The sequence below is a fragment of the Papaver somniferum genome, chromosome 7 (genome assembly GCF_003573695.1).
Source record: "Papaver somniferum cultivar HN1 chromosome 7, ASM357369v1, whole genome shotgun sequence".
Lineage (NCBI taxonomy): Eukaryota > Viridiplantae > Streptophyta > Magnoliopsida > Ranunculales > Papaveraceae > Papaver > Papaver somniferum.
The window spans coordinates 21,401,869-21,412,577 of record NC_039364.1 but is presented as its reverse complement, the minus strand read 5'-3'; the positions used below and the strand labels follow the sequence as shown (position 1 = coordinate 21,412,577).

Here is a 10,709-nt window from a genome sequence, read left to right as displayed (position 1 = left end):
GGCAAATCTAGTGAGGAAGTGCCGAGGTGACTTACACTCGAATGGTCATTCGTACTCGGGGCAAAGTGATAGACGCATTTATGTGTCTATTTTGTTCTCAATGTTCTGTATTGATAGACTCGATTAAGTACTTATTATGTTATTTTGTGTTTTTGTAGATGTTTTTAGAGAAATAAGCCTTTGCGGCGAAATGAGCTCGAAAAGTAGTGTTTTACACCCCAGGATAATGTACCGGAGGCACCTCAGAAATGCACCGGAAGCGTCCCAGAAATGTACCGGAGGAACCCAGAAAAATTACTATTTCCACCCCAAAATTACTATTTCCACCCCAATTGCTAAAGGGACACCCGTACAGGATTAGGGGGAGGACACTTTTCTTTTCATAATTCAAATTTCATTTTTGGCGGGAAAATATATTCTCTCCCTGGCAGATTTTCAAATTGATTTTCGATGGATTTGTGGAGAGACTAAATGGCTGGAATTAATTGGGTCATATCTATTGAGTATAACAAGATTATTCTGAGCGTTGGAATGAGTTAAATTTGGCTAGAATCGCTAACTTTCAATCGAGAGTTAAACAGGGAAGATACGCTCGAGTTCTCTGTGAGAGGAATTTTTGGGAAGTTTTGTGGACTAAATGGGGAAGATATCTGATTTTCTTAAGTGTTTATGCAACTATGGAAGTATTACAGCTCATATGCGCAGGCAGAGGGGATGGAGAAGATCATATCTCGGCTGACAGTGAAGAAAATGGAAAAAAAATATTTTCCGAGTAATGGAGAATTATATGGAGTGAATGAGCGAGATTCGATGGGTCTGTTGGCTATAAATAGGTTGTTGGGGTTGAGCAGAGGTGGTGTCGAGAGTTTGGGGGCTTTAGGAGAACTGAGGAGCAAGAAATCACCATGAACAACAAGCTTTCTGCTGCTGTTTTATGCTGCTGATGAAGATGAAGAACACGAAGAACAGACTCTCAGAAACCGTCGTTCTTCAACAGTGACAACGACAGTGGCTCGTGGGTCGTAGGTGTGGGTCTTAGAACCATAGCGACAACAACAGTTAGATTTTATCGTTTATTCTGGACGCCTTTTGTACGTCGCATATTACAGTTTCACACCATTTTCTCTTCTTCTCTTTATTGTAAACACCAATTGAACTTAATAAAATATTTTGAGAGGTATTTCACCATGATGAGCTAAACCCAACATTGGGACAACGGAGGAGGCGATTTTCGTCATTCTGGTAAATTTAATTTATTCTTTTTATGACTTTTGCATTGATTTAAAATTGAAAAATGATTTTGATTAATTAGTTATCATTTTATTTGATGCGGCATGCTTGCTTAAATGTTTGATGTCCCATGCTTACGATTTATAACTAATATTCTGACAATCTATATTGGCAAAATAAGAGTCCTTACATTTTATGTTTTGAGCGATAATTGTTAAGGATAAATAAAATGTACCATATGCATGAGAATTGGCCAAGTCCTTAGTCCCAGTAACTCTCTACCAATTTGTCAATATTTGTATATATATTTATTTTCTAAAAAAATTATCCTTCACAAGTCCGAGAGTTTGAACCTCATTACTACAACCCCCATTAAATCATTAATCACAAAGCCAGTGAGGAAGTGCCGAGGTTACTTACACTCGAATGGTCATTCGTACTCGGGGCAAATCCAGTGTGGAAGTGCCGAGGTGACTTACCGTCGACTGGCTATTCGATACTCGGGGCAGTGGCAGTGTGCAAGTGCCGAGGTAGCCTAAGGGTATTGGTGGTTGGATGCCAGATACCAAAGGTTGTTAAGATACGATTTCTTCTCAGCTAGGTAACCTACTTACATCTGAAAGGTTACCCCCATCGCAGGTGGCCGTAACCACTTGCACGAGTTGGTTGATCGATAACCACTCGGGATTATCGGGCCTGGACCTAGGGGGACTATAACCCTTCCACTGAATCTAAAAGATAGTGATGAGAAACCTCGGCTGGGACATGGCATCGGGCCCGATGACTCTCCTTGTTGAGTGTGTTCGATAGAAAAGGCACTAATAACCAATACATGTGACATCAAATGCAGGTGCATAACATAAACAACAAGATAAGGCTGAAATTGTCAAGAGAATTGTCAACACAATGGAAAAGGCGGAAATTTTCAAGGAAAATAGAAAAGGAAAAACAAGCTTGGCGACGCAGCACCCCATTTAAAAAAATTGTTCAAAGAAGCATGGGATAAGTGTTCAAACGAATTACAACCCGCAACAAAGGGCAAATTAGTGGCGCAACACTACAAAAGGCGTGACCAACTCCTGGGTGGAACAGCACCGACCCCTCCCTTCCTCTGAGAAACCTCGCGACGCTTTTGCGCGACGTACTCGTTTACACCGGCCTTGATCGCCTCAGCAAGCTTGCTCTGATGAGTGTTTCTCTCGTCCATAATCTGCTGAGAAAGCTGCTTGGACCTCGACTCGGCGGCTTGGAGCTTAACCTTCGTCTCGCCTTCAGCCTTCTTCCACTGCTCCACCTCTTGCCCGAGGTTGTGCTTATCTCGCTCCAGATCCTTAGCACGCCCCTGCTCGGCTGCAACAAAACATTATAAGCATGTTAAACACGGAATATAGCAGAACACGGAGTAAAAACAACAAATTAACTCGGTCTTCAGGCCACCCCAGCATGCACTCTAGAGACCTAATAGGGTTGACAACACAGATTCTAACGACTCCACGGACTTGGACAACTCATCCTCGGCCTTAGAAAGCTTCAAAGTTAACTCATTATAATATTGTTCATTGAATTCATTCGAAGGGAAATATTTCTTGTGATTGCTCCACTCGGCCCTCTGACGATTATAGGACAATTGTAGCATCGATAACTGGGCTTGGTTCCACTCTAAGTCACTGGACAGCTTATTGAAACCCTTGGTCCTTTCAAGAAGATCTCGGTTGGACTGTTTGACCACAGTTTTTTCCCTCAAAATTCGTCGCCGATCTTCATGAAGATCTCGAATTTGAAGCCTAAGGGAACCATTTTGACTCTCCAGATTATCGGCTAGTAACGTTTTATCACCAACAAGTCTTTGAAACATGCCCAAGCGAGCCCGTAAGTTATCTATCTCCTCGGGGACATACTCAAACAGGCGATATCTGTCTAATTCCTCTTGAAGTTGTTGGATCTCGGCCTCATGTCGGTCTATCTTCCCATCCTTATTGGAAATTTGTTGTCGAAGATTCTCCACAAGATCTTTCTCGATATCCCATTTTCTCTTCATAAGCCTATACTCCGAAGAAGCGTCTAGATCTATACTAGATATTTCGGCTAAAAGAAAAATAATTAACTCAGGACATTGGTACGAAGAACTCAATCAACACAACTATGTACACAATATACCTTGCGCATCGGCAAGTTTGATCTCCAGATCACGAGATCGTTCCTTCTCCTGCTGAAGAGCAGCCAAGTTCCAACTGCCCATAGTAGAAAGCGCTGGCAGGGTTGTATAGAGGAAAGCGAAGGCCAAGTTCCAACTGCCCATGAGTGACGATGACCGACTCGGACGACTGCTCATGCTTATCGACAGCGGTCTTCTTCAACACACCCGTTTGGCCCGAGACTAGGGTCACTTCATAGTTTTGAAGACCGAATTCTTTCTTCAACTGTTCAATAAACTCATCATCAGACAAGTCTTTGGAGACTCTTTTATCGGCCCTACATGAAAAAGAGGGAGAATCATCAGGAAAAAGGGAATTTATAGCGCGATAATCGTGATGGGAAGGACTCTCAAGCCAAAACAGGGAATCAAGAGAAACAACATCGCCCTCGGAGAAGGTATCACTCACACACCTTTTTCAGTCATTGACGGAGAAGAAGTAGCCATGGAAGAAAGCGAAAGGAGAGATACGAACGTTGGTGAAGAGAGAAGCAAAAGGAAGAACTAACCACGACTGTCGCAAACCTCACCAACAAAAACAGCAAAGCCGAAGACGGAGAAGATAAGAGAATCACCGGAATTAATGGTGTCGGTAAAGTGGGAGGAAAAGAAAAAAGAAGAACAACACTTGGTTTCTCTGAAAAATGGCGAGCAAAGGAAAGAGAACATGAAGGTAGGTATTTATAGGGTGCAACGCCTCAACCGACAACAACTGTTACAAGTCATAAAGGGAGAATCAGTGGGAGACTGCACGACGGAATTCTCGGTAGGCTCAAGGACGTGGGAAGGTGGAGCGATTTTCTTTCCCTCGTGCCAAGCACACGAGCGAAAGAAGGGGCATAAATGTAGGTGTAGATAATCCACAGGGCTAGGTGGCAAGATCCTAAGCTGTGATACATCAAAGAACAAAGAGCGGCGAAGCACAAGACAGAACCAAACGGCGGAAAGAGCGAGGTATCACGTGGATCGGACGTGATGGCCCAATAGTTGTCGGATGTGACGTGACCCTTATCCTCTGACAGGTCGGGCGAACAATCAGAAAGCACTCGGTCATACGAAGGAAGATGGTCAAACAAAGGAGCGAGAAGAAAGAAGGGCGACATTGTGTTAACTAGACGATTAAGACTCGGCCTCGGGTGAAGAACTATCGGTCAAACCAGAAAGTCGGGCGAGCAGTGAAGGTCCGAGAGGGAACAACTAAATTGATGTAATGTGACCAACATTGTAATTCTGTTGTATGTCGACCTTGGCCTATAAATATAAGGGCAGGTCGAGAGAGAGAGGCGGGTTAAAAAAGGAGAGAGGAACAAGTCATCATACTTGAGTTGTGAGAGCTTCACCACTTGAGAGGGAGAGAACAACTTGTAATCAAAGAAGAGCAATAATAACATTCATCCTTTCACCCCGTGGACGTAGGTAATCATACCGAACCACGTATATCCTTGTGTCTACATTTGTTGTGTATCTTCACATTGTGTTAAATCATCTTCTACTTCGTTAGATGTGGTGTGTGGTTTTATGCCACTACAGGGAGCATCAAGAAATATATACATTATACAACCAGAGTTTTGGAATCTAGGAACTAAAGGATATATTGCATTATGTGTCCGCTAATTGCACAACAAGATGCGAACCAAAACGAGCGCTAACGTGCTCAACATTCCCGCCACACCCATAACATTAACAATAAAAAAATAATTAATTCAGAAAAAAAAAGCATAAGCCAATAAGTGATCAACTGAGAACTTTGATTCAAAGTGGACTATTTTTTCATGCGAGAAGGCAGCAAGTCGATTATACAAATTATAAAGTGTACTATTTTTTCATACTGAAAGCTATGATTCACATTTCAACACATCTCAACTCGATGACTAATATAATTGTACCTCCAAATCTCACCACACTCACCGCCTCCACTCTTCAAACCTCATTCAAACCTCAAACACTAGATTAGTATTTTTAATCATTTGACTAAATCACCCTTCCAAATTGCCAGGACTATAAACAAAATCTTTGTCCAACTAACGTAAACAGTAATTTTCAGTGAAAACAGTAAAAACCAAAAAAAAAACATGATAATCGGTCCCCACAGACCCGGTTCAACAGGCCACCGCGATTTATCAGATCCACCGCAAAAAGCAAAAAAAGGGTATTCTTGTCTTTTAGAAATCTTTACACCTACAAGGTTAAATCTCAGCCGTTCACATCATCACAGTAAAACCTATTTATATCTCCACTTTTCCTCACTCTTCTCTTGTACCATTTTCTATCTCTTTCTCTCCGTTTTACAGAGAAAGAAAAGAATTTCCATTACTCATTTAGTTTCTTCGTTGTTCTTCAGATCTTTGTAGCAATGGCGTTAGTTGTGGAGAAAACCTCAACAGGTCGTGAATACAAAGTTAAAGACATGTCCCAGGCCGATTTCGGCAGACTCGAAATCGAATTAGCCGAAGTTGAAATGCCTGGATTGATGTCTTGCAGAACTGAATTCGGACCATCACAACCATTCAAAGGAGCAAGAATTACCGGTTCACTCCACATGACAATTCAAACTGCCGTTCTGATTGAGACTTTGACCGCACTTGGTGCTGAAGTTCGTTGGTGTTCATGTAACATTTTCTCAACACAAGATCACGCTGCTGCTGTTATTGCTCGTGATTCAGCTGCTGTTTTCGCATGGAAAGGAGAGACTTTGCAAGAATACTGGTGGTGTACTGAGAGATCTCTTGATTGGGGTCCTGATGGAGGTCCTGATTTGATTGTTGATGATGGTGGTGATGTTACATTGTTGATTCATGAAGGTGTTAAAGCTGAAGAAGAGTATGAGAAAACTGGGAAATTCCCAGATCCTACTTCTACTGATAACCCTGAGTTTCAGATTGTGCTTACCATTATTAAGGATGGATTGAAGGAGAACCCTAAGAAGTATACCCAGATGAAGAATAGAATTGTTGGTGTTTCTGAGGAGACTACTACTGGTGTTAAGAGATTGTACCAAATGGAGCAAACCGGAACTTTGTTGTTCCCTGCCATCAATGTGAATGACTCTGTTACCAAGAGCAAGGTATAATCTCTATCTCATCAGATCTCATTCTTTTCTTTAATTGCTCAATTTTGTTTGTTTAGATCTAAATCTTGAGGTTAATTATTTGTTTGAATCTTGGGTTTGCCTGTTAATTTGCTTTACAGTTCAGGATTTGCTGTTAAAAACACACTTTTTTGCTCTGTTATTAGATATTTTATTCAGATTTGGATTCCGATCTATGTTTTTCTGTTATTTTAATGATTAAAATTCGGATTTAATCCCAATTTAGTATTCTCTGAATCATGGGTTGTCTTTGTTTGTACTAATGAAAATGTTTTTTTATCCATAATTGGAATGTTATGTGTTCGAGTTTATGTCAAGTGTTCTGTTTTTGATCTTGATTTCTGTTTATGAGCAGTTTGACAACCTCTACGGATGCCGTCACTCACTTCCCGATGGTTTGATGAGGGCTACTGATGTTATGATTGCTGGAAAGGTTGCTGTTGTTTGTGGTTACGGAGATGTCGGAAAGGGTTGTGCCTCAGCTCTTAAACAAGCCGGAGCTCGTGTAATTGTGACTGAAATTGATCCAATCTGTGCACTTCAAGCTTTGATGGAAGGTCTTCAAGTCTTGACCTTGGAAGATGCTATCTCAGAAGCTGACATTTTCGTTACCACCACAGGTAACAAAGATATCATTATGGTTTCAGACATGAAAAAGATGAAGAACAATGCTATTGTGTGCAACATTGGTCATTTCGATAATGAAATCGACATGAATGGATTAGAAACATACCCAGGTGTTAAGAGAATCACCATCAAACCACAAACAGATAGGTGGGTGTTCCCTGAAACTAAGACTGGTATCATTGTGCTAGCTGAGGGTAGATTGATGAACTTGGGTTGTGCAACTGGTCATCCTAGTTTCGTCATGTCTTGTTCATTCACCAATCAAGTTATTGCACAGCTTGAATTGTGGAATGAGAAGACCTCTGGTAAATATGAGAAGAAAGTCTATGTTTTGCCAAAACATCTTGATGAGAAGGTTGCATTGCTTCATCTCGGAAAGCTTGGTGCTAACCTTACCAGGCTTTCAAAAGACCAAGCTGACTACATTAGTGTCCCTGTTGATGGTCCATACAAGCCTGCTCACTACAGGTACTGAGCAGAGAAAGAAAGTGATGTTGGATGAGAAAATTGAACTCCCGAAGCGGATGTTAGATTTTTTTCTTTTTTCTTGTGTTGTTTAGTGGATGTTGGGGTATGGGGTTGGTGGGCGATTTGAATAAGGGGTTGGATTAGGTTTGTGTTGCGTTTGCTATTGGGAAAAAATATTATGAATTTGTTTTGTAATTGGTGATGCAAATTTTGATATTCAAAACTGTTGGGAGTTTGGATATGTTTGCATCTGTTCTAATTTCTTCCACTATCATCATCAATTTTTATTAATTATATAAATGAAAAAAAGAACTTCCTTTCTTAATAATTTAGTTACTTGATTCTCCATGTAATGTTGGTGATTGTTTTTACTAAGTTTGAGTCTTTTGTATAAGGTTTTGGACCTTTTGGTCTGACAAGTTCCTCCAACAAGAGGTATTGCTGAACTTCTTAAACCCATCGCGGTTAAAGGCATTCGTTCTACAACGGCTAGAAAATTATCACTTGTTTTTGGGCTATGGAAGAAATACTGACAAACAAAGTAAAAATCATTCTCAGAAGTTTGAAGCAAACTTGTTTTGCCTCGTAAGAATCACAACAAGTTAAAAACTTAACTTTTAGCAAAACAAGTTTGCTGCGTAGGAATCATAACAAGTTAAAGATTCAACTTGGAAAATTTAACTCAAATTTTGTTGGATTCTCAAATTTTGTTGAATCATAACAAGTTAAAAATTTTAACTTTCAGAACCTATTCTCGGATTTTGTTAATAATCTAATTTTCAACTTCTAAACTTAGATCGAACAACTACTTCTTGAGGTGAATTCAGACACCCTCTAAGTAGTATGCCATCAAAAGAGAGGTCAATTGGCGGACAAGCTATTTTTAACTTATTTGTTTAGGTTAGAAAATTACTTCATCAAAACATCTTCTAAATGGCATGTCACCCCATGCAGAACACTCGAATTTTCCATCAAAAAAGAGGCAATTGGCAGAAGAAAAGTATGAAACACTCAAATGAAACTAAGACAAACAGAGATATGCCCAGGTTTTTCTAACTTGAGTGCCAACAAAGTTTAGTTAGTCTACAATTGCAACAAAGAAAAGCATGACTACTAAGAGCAGTTATTATGGACTCAACAAACATGAAAAATGGATGTACGAACCAACAAATTTGTTGGTTTGTTGAGTGAGTTGTGTTAGAGCAGTGCTCGGTCGAACTCGCATGCGTTGCTATCTCAAGCATGTTTGTCAATGTTAGTGATCAAAACTATAAGTCTTGACTTCTAGTCTACTATAGCTAAGTCTCGGACTAGGATAGAAAGTGTAGTTGAGCTCAAGAACTCCATGGCAATCATCTTACAAGACGAAGAACTACTCAAGGAACTGGTGGAACTTCATCGACTAAAAGGTATGTGGAGACTTGAACTTATCTATCACTCAAAATTCTATCTACTCTATCTCCTATCTTTGAGACAAAAGTCGTTTTTGTTAGAGCATTGCACGGTCGAACTCGCATGCGTTGCTATCTCAAGCATGTTTGTCAATGTTAGTGATCAAAACTATAAGTCTTGATTTCTAGTCTACTATAGCTAAGTCTCGGACTAGGATAGAAAGTGTGGTTGAGCTCAAGGACTTCATGGCGATTCATCATACAAGAAGAAGAACTACTCAAGGAACCGTTGGAACTTCTCGACAAAAAGGTATGTGAAGACTTGAACTTATCTATCACTCAAAAGTCTATCTATTCTATCTCCTACTTCTTGAGACAAAAAGTCGTATCCTATATATAGACTTTGATTATACACAGTTGGTATTTCGAGCCGAGTATACCTCGCCTATCTATATCTCGAAATATGTGTTGGTAAGCTTTTCGCTTCGACCAAGTTTATCTTTACCTAGTGACGAAAGTCATGATATGTTTCAATCACTTTGAAAATTACTTTGACGAAGAATGTTTCAATGATTGGAATGAGAGTTTAGATTACATAACCAATGGTGGACATAAGCATTGTTACAGAAACACATTTATGTATAAGTCCTATTCCTTGAACCAAAGTTTGCGAACTTTGTTGATCAAGAGAACCGGAAGAATGGCGTGAGCCAAGTCCGCGAACTCAGTACGCAAACTGCCGAAGTTCTCAAACCCGAGAATTTCTGCTGGAGGTGACAAACTAGTGCGTGAAGCTAAGTCCGCGAACCCAGTCCGCGAACCGGCGAAGCTCCCATCCCGAGAATTTCTGCTGGAGTTTGTAAACTCTGCCCGGTAACTTAAGTCCGCGAACCGAGTCTGCGAACTTAAGAAGGTTATATATCTGAAGATGATTTCTGAACTTAAACTTAAAAAGACTAAGGAATCCAGTTTGCAAACCCGTGGCTATAAAAGTTCATGAACCGATTCGAGTGAATCAAATCATCTTTGCTTCAATTGTATCTTGTGTAGTTACATAAGAATTCCTTACAATTGAACAACTATCTAACTAGTTCATTTGAGTCATCTGAATTAGTTATGGTGAAGAAGAACATGGTTGATATGAAATGTGGCTAACCTTTTGGTTAACTATTATTGAACCAACAAGTGCATACGTTTGGGTACGGTTAACAAACCTTGAAGCGTGCATTTCAATTGTGTGTAACAAGCTAAGTTTTCGATCTAACGGTTGAGAAATATTAGCTTGAATCTAAATCAAGTTTTCATCTAAGGTGGATATTGATTGCTTTGTTACCAATGTAACTTAATGGAAAACCCTGATTTGAAAGACTATATAAGGGGACATCTAGCATCAATGCAAAACTAATCCCCACACCTTACGTGTGATACTAGTTTGCGTGATAGAGTCGGTTCTCCTTTAACCTCTGGTTTTCTTCTTCTAAAACCAGGTTAACGACTTAAAGACTTCATTGGGATTGTGAAGCCAGACCGATACTACTTTATCGTAGTTGTGTGATCTGATCTTGCATCTTCTATCTTACGAGTACAATCATATTGATTGGATTGAGATTGATATCTCCGATAGGAAATATATAAAAAGCAATCACAAACATCTTAGTCTCATCGTTTGTGATTCCGCAACATCTTGTTTCGCTACCATACGATTAAGATT

General features: G+C 40.0%; 1 protein-coding gene across 1 annotated transcript; it reads left to right on the top strand.

The window, feature by feature from the left end:
• The first annotated feature begins 5,671 nt into the window (after positions 1–5,671).
• LOC113296659 (adenosylhomocysteinase) lies at positions 5,672–7,939 on the top strand. The gene is made up of 2 exons (XM_026544965.1): positions 5,672–6,488; positions 6,868–7,939. Exons 1-2 carry the CDS (start codon positions 5,778–5,780, stop codon positions 7,612–7,614), a joined length of 1,458 nt encoding a protein of 485 aa, XP_026400750.1. The 5' UTR covers positions 5,672–5,777; the 3' UTR covers positions 7,615–7,939.
• Positions 7,940–10,709: the final 2,770 nt, after the last annotated feature.

Excerpts from the sequence above, each read along its gene's own strand:
- LOC113296659 (XM_026544965.1), top strand. The coding sequence starts at position 5,778 with ATGGCGTTAGTTGTGGAGAAAACCTCAACAGGTCGTGAATACAAAGTT. Across the intron at positions 6,489-6,867 it reads ACTCTGTTACCAAGAGCAAG|TTTGACAACCTCTACGGATG; the intron begins GTATAATCTCTA and ends GTTTATGAGCAG.